Source organism: Felis catus, chromosome C2, assembly GCF_018350175.1.
Source record: "Felis catus isolate Fca126 chromosome C2, F.catus_Fca126_mat1.0, whole genome shotgun sequence".
In the NCBI taxonomy this organism is placed as follows: Eukaryota; Metazoa; Chordata; class Mammalia; order Carnivora; family Felidae; genus Felis; species Felis catus.
This window is the reverse complement of record NC_058376.1, coordinates 72971962-72996663: the sequence shown is the minus strand read 5'-3', so window position 1 is coordinate 72996663 and position 24702 is coordinate 72971962. Positions and strand designations below refer to the sequence as shown.

At 46.0% G+C, this 24702-nt stretch overlaps 1 protein-coding gene across 5 annotated transcripts in view; it reads left to right on the top strand.

Moving 5' to 3' along the window:
* Positions 1-24702, top strand: part of BDH1 (3-hydroxybutyrate dehydrogenase 1) — a 64823-nt gene that overhangs the window by 22264 nt on the left and 17857 nt on the right. For 3 of the 5 annotated variants that reach the window (XM_019839951.3, XM_019839952.2, XM_019839953.2), the window contains 3 exons: positions 10872-10998; positions 18184-18256; positions 18878-18988. In XM_019839951.3, coding sequence (XP_019695510.1) covers positions 10872-10998; positions 18184-18256; positions 18878-18988 — 311 coding nt within the window. Of the gene's footprint in view, positions 1-2230; positions 2365-9164; positions 9257-10871; positions 10999-18183; positions 18257-18877; positions 18989-24702 lie in introns of those variants that run through there. The other 2 variants (XM_019839954.3, XM_003991764.6) reach the window with 2 other exon arrangements.

Below are 24702 nucleotides of genomic sequence, written 5' to 3'. Positions count from 1 at the left end.
AGGCAGAGACGAAGGGCTGTTTCCCTCCCAAGGCTAGCTTCGCAATTTGCAACAGCACCGTTGGTGTTGAAATGAGATGATACGTACTAGGTGCCAAACACCCTGGCCTGAGACCTTGTATCTGGGTAGAGGAACTGGTTTTACAAGGGAGTAAGGGGAAGAGGAGGGCAGAAAAGAGACAATCTCAGCACACGCTGTGTGGATAGTGAACTGGGTCTCACATGGTCTCTGCCTCCATGTTCAACTGAGAGTTTCAACAGTTTCAAAGTCCACAGCAAGGACCTTGGAAACAGGGGAAAGGTTTAAGTGGTCTGAGAATGGCTTTGTCAGACTCTCACTTAGCCTCAGCCCTTCAACTGGCCCTACCTCTTGGGAATCCCTGATACTTCCTGCCTGTCTCTGAGAGCTTACTAGTGATGCCTTAGAGGACAGGGCAACTGGGAAATAAAAGGAGCAAAAGCTCAGGCCGAACAAATCAATTCCTTGTTAGCAGACTTGGGAAAGATCTGTTGAGAATGGCCGTGAAAGGTGGGCAGAGATGCCTCTTTGGGGTTCATGATTGGCTTAGTCTGGGTTCTCCTGCAAAATAGACTCTGAGCAAGAATTTTGGTACAGGTAGCTTATTTTGGGAACAAATCCCAAGGAACAGGAATGGAGGACTGGAAAATCAGGCAATCAAGAAAGAACAGAGAAAAGCAATCCAAGAGTGCAGTACTGAACTGCAAGTTGGGCACCACCATGGGCCACCAGGGCCCTATCATTTTAGGAGTTACCAAGAATGCACCTCAGAACTGCCCACCCGGAGGATGGAAGAGTGGAGTATTTCTCTACCAGCTCATTTCTGCCTCAAAGGTTGTCCCATGAGGTGTTAGTTCTTTTGCACTTGCAGGTATACGCATATGTCAGAGTGGGCAGTGGTTTCTGCAGGGGTCCCTAGCTGCTGTGGCAGAGAGCTGAGGCAGGAAAACACCAGGTGCAGCTGTTTGCCATAGCAAAGCTGGATTAAAAAGACAGCCTGGGAAGATGTGAGGTCAGCCACAGGTGCAGTCCGATATAACTTCTGGTCAAATATCCTTTCCCTGTTTTCCATACATAGAACTACATTTCCATTTAATTCTGAGTCCAAAATCAGGGCCCAGGTGGAAATATTAATTCCTCCTTTAGTTAACTGCTTATCTAGCAAGGCATAACTCCCAAAGTGTAACCAGTGGCCCAATATAACGATTTATGTTTTGGCTGTGGCAAGATGTACAGACTGACTATTCTGAAACACAATACTGAAGAAAGTATGCTTGCTTGAGTTTGTCCAAAAATTGGGTGTAGACAATCAAGTGCGTCCTACCTTTGTGATCCAAAGGTAGGATCTTCAAAATTCTGTGTGTCAGGAGCTGGGGATAAAGAGGGAAGAAACAGTAACTCTCAAGAAGCTCATGGAACTGAGCTGACAAGTTTTTTTGTTTTTTTTTGTTTTTTTTTTAAGCCCCACCAGGCCAGTACTTCCCCCAGTTTTCATCTGCCTCATCCATTTCCATCCGTGCTTCTCTGTAATTTGACCTAAACATAGTTCTGCCACGGATTTGTCCTGATCGCTTCCTTCTCTCCTCAGCCGGTTTTTCATCCTGGAAACTTGGCGAGGGCATCCTGATCTGTGGCCAATTGGCCCCTGATGTTCGATTGTTGAAACTCTGGGGGCTGTGCTATTCTTAAAGTACTTTTAAAGATCCGTAGGAGTAATTCTTTAAATGCATTTCATCCGATCAAAAGGCAAACTAAGAAATCATCCAACCAACCCGGATGAGTTCTAAAGACAGAAAACATACACAGAACCTGGAAGGAGCCTCATTCCTCACCAGATTTCCCAGTGCGGCACCTTCTCCTGTCAGCCCAAGCCCCGCCCTCCCAGCCGCTCCAGAAGGGGGCTGGCGGTGGAGATCAGCGCCCGGCAGAGGGTTCATCTCTGGTTGGGAGCTCGGTAGGGGGTACGCAACGCAGGAGGACGGCCAGGCGGGACAAGGGAAGACTAGGGAGGTTGAAGGAGGACGAAAGAGGACGAAAGAGGACGAAGGAGGACGAAGGAGGAAACGCAGGAGCACTCCCCGCCCCGGCTACGCCCGCCATCCGCCCCGCCCCGCCCCGCGCAGCCCTAACGTGCGCACCCAGTGTCTAGGCTTGTCCGTATCCGGTAGCCCACGTAGGAAGCGGTGGTAGCAGGAGCAGGTAGAGGGGCTTCGAGAAGGAGACGGCGACAGCGCCCCCACTCGGCGGTTCAAGCCAGGAGCGCGGGTACCCGCAAAGCGCAGGTCTCTGGGGAACGCGCCAGCTTGGCCCTTCGCCGCCCGAGCCCCTCCGCCCATTTGGTTTCGGGTAAGAGGAGGGGTCCGCATCTCTGCAGCGCTGGCGGGATGCGCCTGCGCCCTTGCTCACTTTGGTTTGGCCTTGCGCGGCCCCTTAGCCGAGTCGCCAGGTTGCGGGTGCGGAAGGCGCCACAGGTTCCTGTAGGTCTGGCCCTGCAGCTGCGGCCAGAGTCTAGGTGGGAGGGTGGACTTGTCCTGCCCAGACCCGTCTCAGTCCCAGCCGCCCTACCGGGCTTTCTGTCCGCGCTCTGGGAGCCTGCCTGGCATTTATTATTTGGAATAATGTGCTCAGCAGGAAGAGGCCCGGGTTGAACATGCCACCCCCGAGGCTCCCAGGGGAATCCCTTGGCACTCATCCTTCCCCGCCGCTGAATTTTACAGAAGACCACCTTGGCTCCCAAAAGGGAAGGAAGCGGCCCAGGGTCATATCGTAGTCAAGGATGGTGGACAGAGGGTTCATCTCTGGCTGGGAGCTCGGTAGGGGGTACGCAACGCAGGAGGACGGCCTGCGTTAGGCTGCCGGTCCTGCTGCCTTGAGCACGAGCTGAGACTGTGGTTGCTGGAGGACCTGACAGGCAGCAGGACTGGAGGAGGAGAAGGGAGCACGGTGGAGACGCCATGGGGGGCAGTTTGGGGATGTTGAGGTGGTGGCGGGCCCCGGAGCACGCTGAGCCGCTGGCGTGGACCGCCGGGCTCTGTCTGGGCGGAGCCGTCTTAGCCAATGGGAGCGTGGCTCGAGCCGAGCCCCCGTGGCTGCAGCCTCCGGCCGGCGGGTGAGAAGTGTGGCGCTGCCATTGGCTGCGCTGACTCCGCGGTGTGTGGAGTGAGGGGAGGCTGCGCCTGCGCGTCTCAGGCGTCCCGCGCTCTGCTTAAGTGCTGGAGCGAGCGGGAGAAGGCGTGAGGCTGGCCGTTCGCCCTAGGCCATTTCGGGGACAGTTCGGTGCTGCCCGCGTCGTTGAGCTCCGCGCGTTTTTTTCCAGCCAGTCGGCCAAAATTGGCTTAGAGTCAGCTGATGCGGAGTCATCGGCTAACCTTGCGAGGAGTTAGTTGCAGGGGCACGTATATAATTACGGAGGGCCTCCTGCAGCCCTCCTGCTGCCGGGGGGATCCTTTACGATGCAGCATTTGTCCTATTTTCTCCCTGAGCGTTGGGAGCCTGGCCCTGCACGGGTTTATATAGACCCCAGGCCGGCGAGGAAGCTGACCTTTGGAGTTTGTGCAACTCTCATACTCTCTCCATACACATTTGTATAGTGTCTGTTTCCTACCGGACACCAGCGTAGGTATTTTGGACGCAGAAGTGAATGATAGAACACGTGGATCCTATCTGAGGGGCGCTCACAGTCCAGGTGGGAATTAGTAGTTAGATAGGGGCTTGAATGCTTCAATACCTCTATTCCTACTCGTTTAGGTAAGTGCTATTCTAAGTGCTATTACAGAGGCACAGAAGGAAGCGACGAAATGCAAATATAGGCGAGAGATTGATTTTTTAGTTAGGGCACCAGAAGAAAGGCATCGTGGTGGAGTGTTATTTGAATCAGGACTTGGTCATATGAAGAAGGCACACGTGGTATAGGAAGAGCAAGATGCAGAAATTGGAGAGTTCAGGGCTTGCCAAATGATGGTATCACAAATGGTAATGAGTAGATGGAAAAGGATGACTAGAAACATGATTTGGAGCGGCCAGGTGAGGCCCAGTTTGTATACCCTGATTTGAAATGTCTTAAGCGCTTATGAGTAGAATGGCTCTTTAATCTGTGGTAATTGTGGTAATATTATTAATTAATATTGTGGTAATATTATTTTTTTAATATCTGCACCAAAACCTTGGGAATATTTTTATTTTTCACTCTTGCACATCCTCCATTAAATTTGCCTGTTAAATCATATTGGGCTCTTCAAGATGTAGCCAGACTCTGACCACTTCTAATCACCTTCGTGGTTTCCCTTTTATGTATCTCCAGAGAATACCTTTCCACATTTCACTGGAGCTGTGCAGTGCACGACCTTTGTGGCTATAAATTGTGGCCCTTGATTACTGCCATAGCATCTACATGGTCTCCCTGCTTCTGCTTTGGTTCATCCTCAGTTTATTGTTAACCCAGTGAGACTTACTGTATTATTGTATTAAGTCTGATCATAGTATTCCTCTGCTGAAAACCCTTTTAAGTAATTTGCATATCATGTGCCTACTGTATACAGGGCACTGTTAGGTGTTAGAGATAGGACAGTGATGAAGGCAGACCAAAACTCCTGCCCTCAGAGTTTACATTCTAATGGGACTGAGAGCCAACAAGATAAATAAATGCAATGTGTATAACGTTCTAATGTGGTAAGCCAAGGAGGGGGAAGAAATAGAATCAGGGAAAGGGATAGAAAATGTCAGGATGGGGTGGGATTGGTGGGGTGGCCAGGGAATGTTTTACTGAGTAAACATTTGAGTAAAAGACTGAAGTGAGAGAATGAGCTTGTGGATGGTGAGGAGGAAGAATGTTCTAGGTAGAGGGAAAAGGAAGGGCAGAGTTTCCAAAGCAGGAGCTTGCTTGTCATGTTCTAAGTATAGCCAGAAAGCCACTGTGACTAAGGGCAGTGAACGAGAGGGATGAGGCCAGAGAGGTCATGAGAACCCAGATCACGGACGGTCGTGGGGGCAATTCGTGGTGATTTTGGCTTTTAGTCTGAGCAAGAGTTTGGTGCAGGAGTGACATGATCAAGTTTGTATTTCACAAGGTCATGTAGACCTGTGTTGAGCCATGTCTGAAGAGGGGAAAGGGTGAAAGCAGGAAGCCTGGTTGGGAAGTGGTTGCAATAATCCAGGCAAAAAGTGATGAAGGCTTAGACAAAGATGTTATCCGAGGGTTCTAGATATATTGTGAAGGTGGAGTCAGGATGTGCTGACAGCTTAGCCGTGGAGTGTGCAAAAAAGAGAGGGATCAAGAATGAGGAAGATGTAGAGAGGCAGATATTCAATGCCATAGCACAAGCTCAGTTTTGGACAGGCTCAAGTATAAAATATACCTATTATAATTTATAATAATAAATTAAGTTCATAATATATAACAATACTAATATAAATTAAGTTCGAGTATAGTATATGCCTATTAAAATTTATAATAATAAATTAGATACATGTTAAACATTCCAGTGGGGATGTTGGTTGGGCAGGTAGATACGTAGGTCTGGAGTTTGGAGGAGAAGGCTGGGTGGAGATAAACATTTAGGAGTTGATAGCATGTATATCTTATTTATTTATTTTAAATTAATTGAGAGAGAGAACGGGGGAGGGGCAGAGAGAGAGGGAGAGAGAGAGAACCCCTAGCAGGTTCTGCGCTGACAGTGCAGAGCCCGATGTGGGGCTTGATCTCCCAAATCGTGAGGTCATAACCTGAGCCGCAGTCTAGAGTTGGATGCTTAATCGACTGAGTCACCCGGGCACCCCTGTAAATCAAATTTAAAGCTACGAGAGCTCATCATGGTGGTGCAAAGAGCCCACAAATGGAGCCCTGAGCCTCCTGTCGTTTAGCGGTCTGACTTGAACTTGATAGGCAAGTCCTATTCTCTTAGGGATGGAACACCTGCTTAATCTGGCATTTGTGATTATGGCAATTTTGATAGCCCTGGTAACACTTTCTCTCAGGGAAGGACAGATGAGAAGTAGAGAGGAGGAGGCACATGTTGCTGTTGTCATTGCAAGATCTACAGTGTGGCAGTCTCAGAATATGGGGCAGGCTTAAGAATTAGTAATAATGCTCAGGGGCGTCTGGGTGGTTCATTTGGTTGGACGTCTGACTTTGGCTCAGGTCTTGATCTCATGGTCCATGGGTTCAAGCCCTGCATCGGGCTCTGTGCTGACAGGTCAGAACCTGGAGGCTGCATCAGATTCTGTGTCACCCCTGTCTCTTTGCCCCTTCCCGGCTCATGCTCCATCTTGCTGTCTCTCAAAAATAAATATATGTTAAAAAAATTTTTTTTAAAGAATTAGTAATAATGCTGTGCAGAAAGAACCTGCTTTCAGTGTATTTTAGCTAGTATTGTTTCGGCTCCAAGGAACAGGGACTATAACCATATTTAAATAACATGGAGAATAAGCATCTTGTGTGCCTTACAGAGCTGGAGGACTGGAGGGCAAATGAGTCTCAGAAATAGGCCTGTCCTGAGGCGGTTCTGTTGTTGTGTTTCTCTTTTTTCTCCACGTCCATTTCTCCTCCTTCCTGCGTGTGGGCCTGGCTCTTCTCTCTGCAGACTGGCTTTCTCCCTGTCCCTCTCTGGCTTCAGGCCCCGTGTAGCTTGGCTGTCCCCCTCCCCACTGCTGCAGCCAGCTCACTTGTCCCTGCCCCACAGAGGCTGATTTGCATTCTTTCCCAGTGCCAGGAGACAGAAGGATGGGTTTTCTCCCGGACCCAGTCCTCTGCGGCCAGAAGTGAGGTCTCACTGTTGGGCTGCAGCTGCAGAGGCCAAATCCTGTGTGGGTCTGAGAGGGCAGGGATCAGGTGAGCAGGACAGATACCCCAAAAGATGACGACTTCAGAGAGTGGTGGTGCTTTATTATCAGAAGAGAGTTGGCATCACCTCAGTTTAATCAGGTGCCTGGAATGTCTCTCAGACTAACTAAAGTGCCTGTATTAGGTTTGCCTTCGCTGTACTGGGCTATGAAGTTAAATCCTTGGCTTGTACCAAAGGGCTCTGTCACACATAGCCATATGAGTCACCCCTGCATTTATGATAAAATGGTGAGACCATCGTCTACTATATCATTTAATGTTCCATATAATCCTTTTAGACTTTGGTTCCAGAATAGTCCTATCTCTAAGGAATAACAGGCATCTTTTTCAAATTAGGGCTTTAAACCTTGTCAGGTTTCCCGGTTGTATGGTCTTAAGGAAGTCCCTGTTAACTATGTAGTTAGCATGTGTAGCTGAGCTGGGCTGGAACTTTTAGGCAAGGCCATATATACTAAGTAATCAGAAGGGAAATAGCCAAAGGATAATATGTCTCTATCTGCGTAGGGATTTCAAACTCCAACGCCCATGGAGTCCAGGAAGTTAACAAAGGTGATTGTAGGTAGGCTTAAGATAGACAGTAAGTGTAAACTTTGTATTGAGTTCAAGCATAACTTAGCGGCCTAGTTGCATTGCCCTAGTTGCATTGCTTTTTAAAACACAAGGCTGGCCAAACAAAACAGCCAGGTAGGGCACACTGGAGGCAACCTGCCAATTGTCAGAACTGGAATCTCACACAGAAGCTCACTGGTCTTAAAGCTGCTCAGTGTGGGGTCCCCTCCTAGGAAGATTCCTGCCTAAACCCAGCTTGCCCTCCTCAGTAGGACAGGGCCTTCCTTTCTCACTTGGTATTGCCACGGCCCATCCAGACTTCATATCTCGAATCACATATGTTCTTTTTCCTGCCTAAGCCCTGCCTCCTGTGTTCCTGTTTCCTGCTGATTCCTCACCTTTTTCAAGGATGTCAGTATAGGGAATGTCTGTCCCTTACAAGGGAGACCTTGATCCTGACCCACAGAAATGCAACCAGCTGTGTCCTCTGCAAGATAGTCCTGTCAGAATGTGACAAGGGAGCCCAGCATCAGGGCAAGGATGCACACGCTGTTTTTTTTGGAGAGGAGGTACATTCCGCGGGTTATACATTGAAAATGGAAAGGAGGTGTCCTTGAGAGTAGGCTCAGGTGTTTTCAGCAAGATTCTCCCAGATTACAGATTGACACGTGAGCATCTTGATTTTGTGACAGTATCTTAGAAATTTGGTCACTGGCGGTCAAGCTGCCTGTGCCAAGTTGCCCTGGGGCAGCTGACTGAGCTCAAGGTTCAGGAGACTGTCCCCACCGCCACAGGTACTCTGCCTTCTTGTAGCACCCGCCTGTCACAGCCACCTCTGCTTCCAAGCCAAAAGACAAGTGAGGGCTCTTCAAGGTTGAGAACTCCATGTTTACAGAGAAGAAAGACCAGCACAAAGCATTAAGATGGCAAACGTCCCCAAAGACTACTTGGGAATCCCACTGCCTATAGCACTGTGTTTGGGTGAAAAAAGCAACTTGTTTAAGAAACTTAAAAAAGAGGGGCACCTGGATGACTTAGTCGGTGAAGTGTCTGACTTCGGCTCAGGTTACGATCTCACAGCTCGTGAGTTCCAGCCCTGTCTTGGGCTCTGTGCTGACAGCTCGGAGCCTGGAGCCTGCTTCGGATTCTCTGTCTCCCTCTCCCTCAACCCCTCCCCTGCTCACACTTCATCTCTTTTCTTTTGAAAATAAAGATTAAAAAAAAAAACTTAAAAAAGAAGAGATCTAAAATTCTACCATTCTGTGTGTAAGAGACTAACTACATTGTGACTAGTGCCTTATTCAAGGGGCTGAGTTTTCACGTTCTTTAAGCTATTTTTGACTCCAATCCTTTTCCATATTGCTGACTCGAGGGAAAATAAAATTGAAAGCAGCCCTCTGTTTGGAGATAATATTGAAGTAGTCTCTACCGCAGGCACTGAGCAGAAGGCATGGAAGTGTTTTAATTATAGACAACTGGATTTGGAGTCACCCAGTGGTGGTGACCTCAGACTCTAGTCCTGACGGGAGAGGTGGAGGTGTGTGTGCTCAGCCAGCTCAGCCACTTGGGTGGGGGAGGGAGGCACCCAGGTAAAGAATATGAGCCACATGGGCTTGTGCCTTCTATGAAGGGCTAGTTTGGGCTCCATTTTGCTGTTGCCTGCCAAGTACTTGCCGTGGAATCTTCGTCTGGGCTACAAGCTGACCTTCTACACACAGCTCATCCCCACTCAGCAGAGACTCACCGAGTGCCTCCTTTGTGGCAGGCTTCTTTGAGGCATGAGGGAGTCAGTGGGGAACAAAACGGACAAGGCCCCTGGTCCCACTGAAGAGGATAAAGTAAAGAAACAAGGTGATTTCGTATTAAAGAGTGATCTTACAGAGAGCAACCTCTGTGTACTGCATAGGGGATCACAGACAGCCTCTCTGATGTCCCAAGGGTCAGAAGGACTCAGCCATCTAGAGTGAGGGAGGAGCAAAGGCCAGGGTCCTGAGGCAGGAAGGAGCTTGGCACACATGAGAAACTTTCAGAAGGCCAGTGTGGCTACAGAGCAGTGAGCAGAGGGGAGGGTGGTACCAGACAAGGTTGGGAAGGGAGGCAGAGGTCTACTCCAGCAGGCATGGAGAGGCTTTTAGGCAAAGGAGTCACATAACTTGACTGTGTTATAAAGATCGTTCTGGCTGCAGTGCTGAGAATAAGAGTGCGGTGAGCAGGGGCCAGAGTGGGAGCAAGAGTCTGCTGCAGTGTCCGGGAAAGATCACGCAAGCCAAGGGATCCCTACGTGTTTTCTATTCTCGAGGGTTAAGCAGATTAGATACCTCTACCTGCTGCGGCAGTGAACAGCGCAGTGGCTGGCCAGGTAGTGAATTTATTACAGACCTAGTGACCCAGGTGGCTGGTACTCAGTTAGGTTTGGGTGGCAGCACAAGGGCAGGGAGGAGCTGCCTCCTAGGCAGAACCTCATTCCTGATAAGAATGGCCTAACCCCAGGCAGGTGTGCAAAGGAGGGGCTAGAGAGGTTCACCAGGAAAAGACCCACAGCTCCTCCAGCTGTCGTTGCCTTGCTCAGCTCCCTCCTAGCCTCCCTTCCTTCCTTTGGGCCAGGAGGGCTCACTGTTAGCCAGAACGGGAGGGCAACTAATGCACACACCAGTCAACTGTTAATAATGCACAACTGGTCATGATGTGCATGACATGCGTATGGTGTTTTGTCGATGAGTAGTCTTAAGGTGACGCCACGTGGTACACGGCCTTGTTGCAATAAGGTTGATTTGACTTCAGAAGAAGGTGGTGGGAGAGACTGGGTGTGTGTTTTAATTTAGGTCGATGGAAGTGTGTCTCATTTTCTAGCTCTAGTCTCCATGCGCTGAGAGCTACTGACGAATTGAGGCTCAGAGCCAGACCCTGTTTTTGGTGGGGTGGGGGAGAGAGGTGGAGAGTTGAGTCCGGTGATACGTGCCATGGGCTGGAAGAGCTGCCTGTGGAAGCACGGGACCAAACAGAGTGCAGGCTGGTGTCCTGGGTCACCACAGATTGGTGATCGGCAGGTTGTGGGGAACACAGACAGGAGAATGGGACTCATGGAGTTGGAACCCCCAAGGGGGTAGGTCCCCAGGTCCTTCCTGCGGTTGCTACTTAGCTTGGTTTTAGGATCACTGGCCTGGTCCATCTTTCTCATGTTACAAATGGGTGATGGCTTGCCCAGGGCTGCCCAAGGAGTTGGTGGCACAGCCAGAACCAGAACCAGAACCCAGCCTCCTGACTCTTTCAATCCTATGAAGCTGCAGCTTGATGTAGGCGGTGCAGGAGGACACTGTCTGGTGCCCTGAGCAGACCTGGGTCAGACAGACAGGCCCAGTTGGGACTCTCACAACCTGGAGTGAAAATGGCCACTTGCGTCTAAGCCCCTGAAAGGTAAACGCGGGAAGGCAACAAGGCAATGCTGAGTATACATTTTGCGTTTCAGAACCCCCCGGGAGGAGGCTGACCATTCTACCTCTTGTGGCCATAATGCTGACTGCCCGCCTCTTCAGACCCCTGTCACAGCTCCCAGGGAAAACCCTGAGTTTGTGTGATAGAGAAAAGGGAACAAGGTAAGAAATTAAAAGATGGAGGTGCCCTCGAGGGTCACACCTTCTAGGCGAAACAGAGCTCTTCACACACGGATGATGCAGGAGGTGTTAAGGCCTGACCCTCAAAGATGTCTGCCAGCCCCTGCTGTCTACCAGCAAAGGAAACCCAAAGGTGCCTGCAACAGACAAAGACTTTCACAGGGCACAGAAGAATATCTTTCAACACTGCTTTATTCTCTTCAACTTTTTTATTTTGAAATAACTACCCTTATACTAAGGTTGCAAAATTAGTACAAAGGGTTCCTGTGTCTTTCACCTAACTTCCCTTGCATTGTACAATCAGCAAAACCAGGAAATTACCACTGATGTGATATGATGGACTGATCTAGAGACCTGATTCAAATTTTACCAAATAGCCTACAAACGGACCTTTTCCTGGTTCCAGGTACAAACCAGGGTCCCACAGTGCATTTAGTTATCATGTCTCCTCAGTCTCTTCCTACTGGGGATAGTTCTTCAGTTTTTGTTGTTCATGACGTTGACACTTTGGAAGAATGCCTGTCAGTTTTCGTTTGTGTGATGTTTTGTCATATTTACACTCAGATGTGTATGTCTGGAAGAGTCCTACCTAAGTGAGGTGATGCCCCTCTTGGAACATAGAATGTTCTATGTCTATGGAGACATAGAACGTTGATGTGTCCCAATACTTTGATCTCCTGGATAATTGCTCTTTTTAAATCTTACACATGGAACCAGTTAACTAAAATGTCCTGAGGCTTCACTGAACTGTTTGTGTGATTTAGAGAAAGAATTAAGTACAAATTAAACAAGCAGCTCTTCTTCGAGAACTTCTGGAATTGCCTTTTCCAAGGGGGTTCAGAGTGCTCTGTTGCCTCATTTTTGTCTTTTGCAGCACAGACGCAAGGAAAAAATAATACGTTCTGTTCCTTTATATTTGAAAGGAGAGAAATTAGGTGTCAGGTTAAATTCAAAGTCTCAGCAGCTAGAAAATTGATGGATATTTTCAATACTGATTAATATGTCTGTCTAGAAGAACATGCATTTAGGCTTTTAGCACCATTTTCTTAAAGGCATTTCCTTGGGCTACAGAAGCTTGGTTGGAGATGGGCTTCAACTAGCAGAAGACCTCATATAAGAAGAGTATAGGGGCATCTGGGTGGCACAGTTGGCTGAGCATCTGCCTCTTGATTTCGGCCCAGGTCATGATCCAAGGGTCGTAGGATTGAGCCCCACGTTGCACTTCATGCCGAGTGTGGAGCCTGGTTAAGAGTCTCTCTTGCTCCCTCTGCCCCTTCCCCTGCTCATGCACACGTGCTGTCTCTGAAAGGAGGAGGAGGAGGAGGAGGAGGAGGAGGAGGAGTATAAAATGGCCCTTCCCACAAAGGCAGCATCCCATTGAAGAGAGAATGGAGCCTGGCTCTTTTGAAGGACAATGACCTGATGACCTGCCCTGCCCCAGGAGAGGTGACTTACTGGTGCGTTCCCCACCTCCTGAACACCACCTCCTGGATCCTGGTTATACATACGGGTTGGCTTAACTCCAGGGCTCAGCACTGCCTGCCTGGGCATGACATGTAATACTCCAGGATAGCCTGACCCAGGCAGAGTGGAGAAGGGCTTCTTTATCCTTTCCAGCCTTGGCTCACGTTAGATTCTTTTGGCAGTCACATCACTTGTGATTCATGGTTGAGCGGACTACTATGTTTTCACATATGCTGCTGTGTGAGGCCATATTTCTCCCAAGCTGCATTGTGTCCCTGACATTGGTCCCTCCTAGACTCCATCTTGTTATGATCAGCCTGTCAAATCACTTAGTCATGACTCCTCTCAGCAGAAAGCTGGGTTACCGGTCATTATGGCTGATTCATGATGGAGGAACTAAAGGGATAGAGACACAGACTGGTAAGATGGAAAAGAAGCCAGGATTAATGCCCTGGCCAGCATGGGGTGGCATCTCAAATGTGGCCTGGCAAGTTCCCAGATGACAGTGCTCTGGGGACCAGGGGCTTCTCCCACAGGCCCTCGGGGAAGTGCCTGCCCCATCTAATGGCACTGGTAGGTTAGGACAGCAGCCAGCTAGCTCTTCTCCTCTGAATCTGGCTGCTACCTCTTTGGGATTCTACCCCTCAGAAAGTTTACTGACTGTCCCGAGTTGAACTCGAACCGCCTGTGAGACTGGCATAGCTGATGGAGTAAGGGGTTTGGGTGACCCTCAGTTTGCTGCCGCCCCTTCCTGCTGAATCAGAAGGTCAATGGGAGGGGCCTGGGAGTCTGCATTGTAACAAGCTCCCCAGGTGCTTGTCAACTAAAGTTAGAGAATTGAGGTGTTAAGGCCTTTCCAGGCCCAAGAACCCTCAAATTGAGCAGTAGCCCCAAGCTAGGGACCCACAGCAGCTACAGGAGCCTCCCAGTGAGAGAATGGGAGCAGACGAGGCGATCCCAGCAATGGCCAAGGGGGAAAGGCTGAGAAGCCACGCAGTCCCCAGGAGGGTACCCTCATGTTGCTGGAGCTTCCATATGCTAATCTTGGCCCCACTCCCCCACCTTGTCAAGGTTGTGCCTCTTGGGAGGTGAGTGTGGAGGGATGGAGCCTTGTGCTGGGTAGAGAGGAAGAAATACACTACTGACAGCTGGGTCTGGGCGGTACAGCCTGCTACAGTACACCCAGAGAGAGTCAAGTCTGGGTCCGAATATATTTGAGAATGCGGAAGTAGAGGAGAAAAAATCTGGCGGCAAGTCCGTTTGAAATAAGTTCTTTTTCTTGCTGTGACCTTTCTGTTACTTCTCAAAGTATCAAGTAGTACAAAGGAACTTGCAGGAGGGGGACACATAATCTGGTCCAGACGGACACCTTGTTCTTTTTTTGCAGATTAACCTCTGGGGTCTTGGAAAAACAGTGATTCTCTTTGGAAAAAATCATTTAACTACCTTTGAGCATTCTAACTGTACCATTCTGCTCATGAGACCAGCATGTACTAGGATTTAAAATCCAAAGAGACTCTTCTATGACAGTTCAAAAGGACAGGAGTTTACTCTGGCAGATTTTCTACTGGACCCTTGTTTCTGGCTAGTGAACCCATTGTTCTTGAAGAATGTTGGATAACACATTTTTATGAATATCTAAAAAACTTTGTTTTGAGTAGATAATATATTAACAGAGTACAAAATTCAAATGGTAGAAAATAGTACAAGTCTATCTCCTACCTTGTCTCCCTGTTACCAGCTGCTCACTTGCCTCCACCACCTCCATTTATCATTTCTGGTTTAATATTCATTTAAAAACTAACCACTTCTCCTTCTGGAAAGATGGAGTAGATGTACTTTTCTCTATTGGCTTCCAAAAGGTACAACTAAACTCCCCGGGTATTATGTAAAGCAAGCATAGCAAGATTCTAGAAGATGGAGAGAAGAAGGCAGATCAGCTAGGGACCTCGGGGACTAAGAAACAACACAGTGATGAGCTCTCTAGGTTTTCTTCCCCCTTCATCTATCCCACACTTGGAGCTGAAGAGGCTGGTGACCCAAAAATGCCAGTGAGCCTAGGCACAAAAAACCCCAGCAAAAGCTTGCTCTCTTTAGCCAAAAGACCAGCCTAGCAAGACAGGAAACTGTGGACAATAATCACTGCACTCTAGGCAGCCACCACAGAAAAAAGCTGTGGCCTGCCCCCCCCCCCCCCCACCATGGTGAGGTGTTGAGCCTGCACCTCCACCTTCACCAGGCTGTAGTGAGGTACCGCACTCCCTCCATCAGGGGTAGTGTCCGAGAAGGCCAACGAGGGGCCAGGACTTTTGTTCTCACCCAGCAGTAATCAGACACCCTGCCTGTGTGGGTGGGAGTCAGGGAGAGTCAGGACTTTGCCAACCTCTCAGCAGTAGTGAGACCACACTCCGTGCATGTGGGGAGCAGTAGTGAGACATCCCGACCCCTCCCAGGCAGGGAGTATGAGTGGAGACCTCGTAGGGAGCCGGAACTCAATCCCTACCCAGGGCAAACACTTTGCACTTTAGGAAGGTAGTATTACCCTGATTCCAAACTCGACAAATACTGTACAGAAAAAGAGGGGGTGCCTGGGTGGCTCAGTTGGTTCAGCATCTGACTCTCGATTTTGGCCGAGGTCATGATCTCAGAGTGTGTGAGATCGAGCCCTGCGTCGGGCTCCACACTGACAGTGTGGAGCCTGCTTGGGATTCTCTCTCTCTCCGCTCTCTCTGCCCCTCCCCCGTCCCTGTGTCTCTCAAAATAAGTAAACATTAAAAAAAAAAAAAAAAAAAAGAACCACAGACCAATATCCCTCATGCATACAGATGCAAAAATTCTTAAAATATTAGCAAATATGGGGCGCCTGGGTGGCGCAGTCGGTTAAGCGTCCGACTTCAGCCAGGTCACGATCTCGCGGTCCGTGAGTTCGAGCCCCGCGTCAGGCTCTGGGCTGATGGCTCAGAGCCTGGAGCCTGTTTCCGATTCTGTGTCTCCCTCTCTCTCTGCCCCTCCCCCATTCATGCTCTGTCTCTCTCCCAAAAATAAATAAAAACGTTGAAAAAAAAATATTAGCAAATAGAATTCAGTAATACACAAAAATATGAACCATGAAAAAATAGGTTTCTTTCAGGAATCATGATAGCACACAAAATAAAAGAATATAAATAAAGTGTATTTTTATATCCTAGCAATGAACTGTGGATATCAAAATTTAAAACAATACCGTTTAAAAAACTCAAAAAAATGAGCTACTGAAGCATAAATACAGTAACCATGTACAGGATTTGTATGCAGGAAACTATACAGTGCTGATGAAAGAAAACAATCTAAATAAACCCATACTATGTTCAGGGGTCGAAGAACTCAAAAAAAGTAAAAATGTCAATTTCCCTCAAATTGATATACAAGCTTAGCACAATTTGTATAAAAATCCCGGCCAGATTTTTGTAGATAGGATAAGATTGTTCTAGAAGTTGTATGAATAGGCAAGGAAAATAGGATAGCAAAAACAGTTTTGAAAAAGAAAAGATGGGAGCACATAGCTCAATGAAACAGAAGAGAGAATCCAGAAATAGACCCACTCAAATATGCCAAACTGATACTTGACAAAGGTGCAAAAGCAATCCAATGCAGAAAAGACAACATTTTCAAAAAATGGTTCTGGAGCAATTGGACATGCTTAGGCAAAAAAAAAAAAAAAAAAAGGCACTTTGACCTAAGTCTCACATTGTATACAAAAGTTAACTGAACATGGATCATGGACTTAAAATGTAAAACACAAAACTATCACACTCTTAGAAAAAAAACAGGAGAAATCTTTGGGTTCTGGGGTAGACAGAGTTCCAAAACTTGACACCAAAAGCATTACCCATAAAAGGAAAAACTGATGTCAGACCTCATCAAAATGAAACACATTCCCTCTGCGAAAGAGCCGTGAAGAGGATGAAGAGACAACTTCCAGGATAGGAGCAAATATTTGCATACTATATATGTGACAGAGAACTAGCGTCTAAAACATGTAACAAACTCTCAAAACTCAATAGTGAGGGGCAGTTGGCTGCCTGAATCAGAGGAGCGTGCGATTCTTGATCTCGGTGTTGTGAGTTCAAGCCCCATGCTGGGTGTGGAGGTAACTTAAAAATAAAATCTTGGGGTGCCTGGGTGGCTCAGTCAGTCAAGCACTGACTTCAGCTCAGGTCATGATCTCACGGTTGGTGAGTTCAAGCCCTGCATCGGGCTCTGTGCTGACAGCTCTGTGTCTGTGCTTCAGATTCTGTGTCTCCCTCTCTCTCCGCTCCCCCAACCCCAGCTTGTACTCTCTCTCTGTCTCTCAAAAATAAACGTTAAAAAATTTTTAATAAAAAAATAAATAAAATAAAATCTTAAAAAAAGAATATAGACAAAAGACATGAAGAGACATCTTACCAAAACACATATACAGATGGCAAATAAGTACATGAAAAGATGTTCAACATCATTAGCCATTTGAGAAATGCAAATTAGAAACAGTGAGATTATCTTTTTTAGTCATCAGCATAGCTAAAATAAAAGTGGTGAGACCACCAAATGCTGGCGAGGATATGGAGAAACTGGATCACTCATCCGTTGCTGCTGTAATGTAGAAGGCTTCAGCCACTTTGCAAAACAGTTTGAAGGTTTCTTAAAAACTAATCATGCAACTACCATATGACCCAGCAATTGCTCTCCTGGGCATTTACCCAAGAGAAAAATAGATTTGCACAAAAACTTGTACAGGAATGTTCATAGCAACTTTATTTGTAATAACTCCAAATTGGAAACATTCTGGATGCCCTTTAATAGTTGAATGGTCAGGGGCACTTGGCTGGTTCAGTCAGTAGAGCATACAACTCTTGATCTCAGGGTGGTGATTTCCAGCCCCATGTTGGATGTGGAGCCTACTTAAAAACAAAAACAAACAAAAATAGTTGAATGGTTAAACTGTGGTATACCCATGCCATGAAATACAATGTAGCAATAAAAAAAGAATATTGATACATGCAACAATCTGGATGAATCTCCAGAGAATTATGTTCCGTGAAAAAGCAATCCTAAAAGGTTATATATACTGTGTGACTCCATTTATATAATATTCTTGAAATGACAAAATTGTAGCGATGGAGAACAGATTAGTGGTTAAAGAGGCTATGAGGTGGGAGAGAAGTGGGTGTGGCTATAAAAGGGTAACATGAGGGATCCTTGTGGTGATGGAAATCTTCTGTATTTTCACTGTATGTCAATATCCTGATTGTGATATTGTGCTATATAGTTTTGCAAAATGTTGCCATTGGGGGAAATTGGGTAAAGGGTTACAGGACATGTCTCTGTGTTATTTTTTAACTGCATATGAATCTACAATTATTTCAAAAACAAAAGTTTAATTGAAAAATAGCTATCAGGAAGCAGCGTTAACACCTAAGGGTTAAGACATTGAATTTGTTAACAAAGCTGCATTACTGGAGGACTATTCCATTCCTTACACAGTGGCAAAAATGGCTGCTGCAAACTGCTGGCTTACTTTGTCCCAGCCTAGCAACCCCGGAGGAAAAAGGTCCTCTTCCTCACTAGTACCAGCAGATTGTCCTCAGGGGCTTGGGGTGGGGAGCAGTGGGGTGCTCACTGGTACCCAGGAACAGGGCCAGGTGTGACCACAGAATTTACTCATGGTTTCCTTCTCTCTTGCAGACGCATGCTGCTGCTTTACTCCGCCTCCCCGGTCCCTGTCAGCCTGCGCACTTACTCTGATGAGGTGAACCCGGTGAGTGGCAGCCCAGCTGAAAACCAGCCAGGTGGTCAGAGCCCTTCCCTTCTGACCCCCGGTCCCGGGCCACCCTCAGAGCAGGGCCTCAGTGCTTCTGAGACAGCTGGAACCACTTTCCACTCTCTTAACTGCCCCCCTTTACCCCCATCAAATGAAGTTAGGGGTTGAGTTTAGACTCTGGAATCTCTCATTCCTGGTTTCAGTTCCAGCTCTACCACTAACTAACTACCTTGGGCATTTAGAAAATATCTATTTCCTCACTTGCGACGTAGTATAATAATCATACAGTATGGAGTTACTATGGGGATTAAATAAGAAAAATGTGTGCACAGTGCCTTGCATATGGTAAGAAACGATCAATATACCATAATGATGGGGATGGTGGTGTTGGGGATTATAGATTAGGGAACTGATGCCAGAAAGGTTAGAACCTGGTCTGATTCTGAGTCCAAGCATTTCCCACTATACCATGGTGCTTCTCTAGAAAGCTAGAGGCGGGTGGGCAGGGCCAGGACTGGCTCACTCAGGAAGCACTAATCGTTACTGCCCAGAAGAGGCTTGATCACTATGCTCATAGGATCTTGGGTTCCTAATGTGGGGTATGACCTTCTAAAACAGGTTGGCAGCAAAGCTGTCCTGGTCACAGGCTGTGACTCGGGATTTGGGTTCTCGTTGGCCAAACATCTGCATTCAAGAGGCTTCCTTGTGTTTGCTGGCTGCTTGATGAAGGTAAGAGATGGGTCATCTTTGTCACCATTGTCCTTTACACATACTTATTGTTTTGTAGTGTTTTCAAAATTGTAGCAAAATATGCATAAAATTTACTGTCTTAACCATTTTTAAGTGTACTCTTCTTCAGTGGTATTAAATATATTCACATTGTTGTACAGAAATTACCCCCATCCATCCCCATAACACTTTTCATCTTGTAAAACTGAAACTCTATACCCAATAACAATAACTGTCCATCCCCGTTTCCCCACTCCACCCCCTGGGGATCATCATTACAATTTCTGTCTTTATGAATTTGGCTACTCTAAGTACCTCATATAAGTGGATTTTACAGTATTTGTCTTTTGGCGACTGGCTTATTTCACCTGGCATAATGTCCTCAAAGTTTGTCCGTATTGTAGCATATTACAGAATATCTTTCCTTTTTAAGCCTGAATAATATGCCATTGTATGTATATGTCACATTTCGCTTATCCATTCGTCTGCTGTTGAACACTTACTTGTGTTGCTTCCAAGTTTTAGCTATTGTGAACATGGGTGTACAGATGTCTCTTTGAGACCCTGCTTTCAATTCTTGTCCGTGTATACCAGAAGTAGAATTGCTAGACCATATGGTAGGTCTATTTATTTTTAAGTGTTTATTTACTTATGAGGGAGAGAAAAAGAGAGAGAGCAGGGGAGGGGCAGAGAGAGAGGGAGACAGAGGATCCGAACTAGGCTCTGTGCTGAAAGCAGACAGCCTGGTGTGGGGCTCAACCTCAGGAACCGTGAGATCATGACCTGAGCCCCAGTTGGATGCTTAACTGACGGAGCTACCCAGGCGCCCCATATGGTAGTTCTATTGTTAAGTGAGGTAGCTCTATTTTAAATGAACTGCTTTCCACAGTGGCTACACTATTTTACATTCTCACCAGTGGTGTCAACAGTTCCAATTTTTCCACAGCCTCACCGATATTTGTTTTCTGTGGCTGATGTTTTATAGCAGCCACTTTAATGCCTGTGAGGTGATATTTCATTGTAGTTTCGATTTGCATTTCCCTGATGATTGGTGACGCTGCGCATCTTTTCATGTGTTTATCGGCCATTCATTATCTTCTGTGGAGAAATGTCTATTCAAGTCCTTCACCCGGTTTTAAACTGGGTCATTTGTTTTTTGTTATTGTTGTTGAATTTTAGGACTTATATATTCTAGATATATGATAAATATAAATGATTTGCAAATATTGTCTCCTATTCTGTGAGTTGTTTTTTTACTCCATGGGTAGTGTCTCTTAATATACATGATTAAAAAAATTTTATGCCAATTTTTTCTTCTGTTACCTGTGCCTTTGATGTCATATCCAAGAAATCATAGCCAAACCCAAAGTTAGGGTGGTTTTGTCTTGTTTTTCTCTAAGCCTTTTACTTTGTAACACTTTGGGGTGTTACATTTAGATCTTTGGTCTATTTTGAATTAATTTTTGTATATGGTATTAGATAAGGATCCAACTTATTTCTTTCGCATGTGCATTTCCAGTTTTCCAGCACCATTTGTTGAAATACCATCTTTTTTTTCATTGAATGGTCTTGGCACCCTTGCAAAAGTCATTTGACCGTACACGTGAAGATTTATTTCTGGGCTCTTTCTTCTATTCTGTTGTTTCATATGTCTGTCTTTATGCCAGTATGAGACTGTTTTGACTAATGTAGCTTTGTAGTAAGTTTTGACATCAGTAAGTCTGTATCATCCAGGTTTGTTCTTCTTTTTTGAAGATTGTTTTAGCTTTCTGGGGTCCCTTGAGACTTCATGTGAATTTTAAGTTGTGTTTTTCTGCAAAAAACATCACTAAGATTTTTTACAGGTATTGGATTAAATCTGGAGATTGCTTTCGGTAGTATCTACAGTTTAACAATATTAAGTCTTCTGATCCATGAATGTGGGATGTGTTTCCATTTATTTATACCTTCTTTAGTTTCTTTCTGAAATGTTTCACAGTTTTCGTTGTCCAAATCTCTCACCTCTTTGGTTAAGTTAATTCCTAAATATGTTATTCTTTTTGATGCTATTGTAAATGGAATTGTTTCTGTGATTTCCTTTTCAGATCGTTCATTGTGTACAGAAATGCAACTGATTTTTGTGTGTTGACTTTGTATCCTGCTACTTTGCTAAATTCATTTTTTAGGGGCACCTGGGTGGCTTAGTCGGTTAAGCGCCCGACTTCGCTCAGGTCACGATCTCACAGCCCGTGAGTTCGAGCCCCGCGTCGGGCTCTGGGCTGATGGCTCAGAGCCTGGAGCCTGTTTCAGATTCTGTGTCTCCCTCTCTCTGACCCTCCCCCATTCATGCTCTGTCTCTCTCTGTCTCAAAAATAAATAAACGTTAAAAAAAAATTCGTTTTTTAGTTCCAGTAAGTTCTTCAGGGAATCTATAGGGTTTTCTATGTATAAGATCATGTTATCTGAAAACAATTTTACTTCTTCCTTTCCAACTTGGATGCCTTTCATTTCTCTGACAGACTCCAGAGTTCCAAAATAGTTACTTCAGACAGATTCTGCCAGTACACTTGTCTGGGGCAGGGGGGCGGGGAGAGATTCCTGGTGCTTCCTACTCTACCATCTTCCCAGAATTCTCCTTCAAGCTGAGTATTTCATACCAGTACTATGGGCCAAGATTTGTAGTTGTTTTTTATTTTATTTTTTTTATTTAAAAAAAAATTTTTTTTCAACGTTTATTTATTTTTGGGACAGAGAGAGACAGAGCATGAACGGGCGAGGGGCAGAGAGAGAGGGAGACACAGAATCGGAAACAGGCTCCAGGCTCTGAGCCATCAGCCCAGAGCCCGACGCGGGGCTCTAACTCACGGACCGCGAGATCGTGACCTGGCTGAAGTCGGACGCTTAACCGACTGCGCCACCCAAGCGCCCCTGTAGTTGTTTTTTAATTGCTTTCCTAACAACTGGTTCATCTGTTGCTTAAAACAGCCCATACCTTTTCTATTCACTTCATTCTCACTTGTTCTTCATGGCTTTGTTCATTCATTCGTTTATTCATTCATTTGCCAAATGCCAATGATGTGCCTGACGCCCTGATAGGTTCTCTAGAGGAATAAGACCTGGTCCCTGCATCTGAGGAGCTCACTGTCCAGTGGTAAGGGGACAGCCATGCACAGACACAGCTGGAAGAGTTAGAGCAAAGAGGGCTCTCAGGGTTGTGCAAAGAGTGTTTCATGAGATTTCATGGAAGGAAGGGATTGATTCTGGCATCACGGCAGAGGTGACATTTGTTCTGGGCTATGGAGAATGAATAATGCTGTCCCAGGTGGAGACTGAATGATGCTGTTCTGGATGGAAACTGAGGATCCTTTGAAATTCCTCAAGTGGAATTTGGGGGCGTATGAAGGGAAGCATTGGGACATGAGGCTGCAAAAGTAATCAGGGACAGTTCTCTGGATTTGTAGAGTTGTACAACCTCATCACAATCCACTTTTAGAACATTTCCATCACTTAGACATTTCCCTCCTGTCCATTTTCACTTAATTCCCACACCTTTCTCTAGTCCTAGACAGCACTTATTTCTGTCTCTTTAGATTTGCCCTTTCTGGACTGCTCATGTATGGAATCATACAGTGCATGGGCTTTTATACCAGGCTTCTTTCACTCAGCATAATGTTTTTGAGGTTCTCCTTGTTGTAGAATGTATCAGCAGTTTACTTCTTCTTATTGCTGGATAGTATTCTATTGTATGGATGTACCACATTTAAAAAAATTAATTCACTAGTTGGTGGATATTTGGGTGGTATGTTTGGATTTTTTGGCCATTATGAATTATGCAGCTATAAACATTCATATACATCTCTCTGTGTAGAAATGTTTTTATCAGATTCCTTTTAACAGAATTTAGAAACCAACAGCTGTGCTCTTTGTCTCTCTCAGTGGACAGAACTAGAAGATGTATAAATAATCACACACACATATACATATACATGCACACACTGTATATATTTATAACTATCCCCTATCTACATTTCCTATAAATATCACACATACACACACACACACACACACACACACACACACACACACACACACATTCACGCACGTATAATTCATGAGGTTATACTGACCTTCTATTCCAGTTCAACACTACAACATTCTTCTTTGCTTCCCTCATTCCATATTTCTTTTTTTTTTTAATTTTTAAAAATGTTTATTTATTTTTGAGAGAGAGAGAGCACGAGCAGGGAAGGGGTAGAGAGAGAGAGGGAGACACAGAATCTGAAGCAGGCTCCAGGCTCTGGGCTGTCAGCACAGAACCCAGCTCAGGGCTCAAACCCATGAACTGTGAGATCATGACCTGAACCAAAGTCGGATGCTTAACTGACTGAGCCACCCAGGTGCCCCCCATATTTCTGTCTTCCTTTTCCTGCAGTTTGAACCTTAATCCCCAACTATGCGAATATATTTACTCATTTGGTTAATACTATAATACACACACAATTGCTTCAGAATACTACATTCATACCATTACAAACAAAAACCTACTAAGTTGTGTCAGCTCAGTTCCTCCAAGAAGCAGATGCCACCATAGGATAAGATGTGCAAGAGATTGATTTGGGAAGTGCCTGTAATGGCTAAAGGGGAATAGGGCAGGAAAAGGCAGGAAAATCCTTCAGATTGTGGTGCCATTCTGTGAAAAACAGTGGGAAGGAAGGAGGGTTAGGTAGGCAGAATTTCTGACTGCGGTCCAGTCCAAGAGTCTCATTTGGGACGATTAGGCGTCTCCAAGTAAAGTATACCAGGAATGGCCCAGTATTCCTGCCATGCTGGGCCACTGGCTGAGAGCAGCTCAGGCCAGCATGGCCATGGCCATGGCATTCATGCTACAGTGGATCTGAAGATGAGGCAGCCAGAGACCTTCAGTCAACTGCTCCTGCAGCAGACTGTCCTGAAGGGAGGTCTACTGCAGTAGAGCTTAAGATTTCTTTGAAGTGTTTTTATGTATTAACTGTGTTTAGAAGTTACGTGGACCAGGAAAAAAAAAGTTACTTGGACAACATCCAAGAAAACAGTCATAAAGAAATGATAAGAAATATAGCCAAAGATTTATCTATGAAGACCGTAATCGAAGTACTATTTGTAATAATAAAAACTTGGGAATAACCTAAATGACCAACAACAGAGAAATCGGAAGCTAAATGACAGTAGCCCTAATGGGAACTATTAGGATCTTCATTATAAATGAGTGAATGAGGGGCTCCTGGGTGGCTCAGCCGGTTAAGCATCCGACTTGGGCTCAGGTCATGATCTCGTGGTTCATGGGTTCAAGCCCCATGCCAGGCTCTGTGCTGACAGCTCAGACCCTGGAACCTGCTTCAGATTCTGTGTCTCCCTCTCTCTGCCCCTCCCCTGGTCATTCTCTCGCTCTCTCTCAAAGAATGAATAAACATTAAAAAAAATAAATGAGGGGCGCCTGGGTGGCTCAGTGGGCTGGATGTCTGACCGGCTCAGGTCACAATCTCACAGTTTGTGGGTTCGAGCCCCGCGTCGGGCTCTGTGCTGACAGCTCAGAGCCTGGAGCCTGTTTCAGATTCTGTGTCTCCCTCTCTCCCTGACCCTCCCCATTCATGCTCTGTCTCTCTCTGTCTCAAAAATAAATAAACGTTAAAAAAAAAATTAAAAAAAAAAATGAATGAATGTTACTTGGATTAATTTTTTATTTTCTTTGTCGTTAT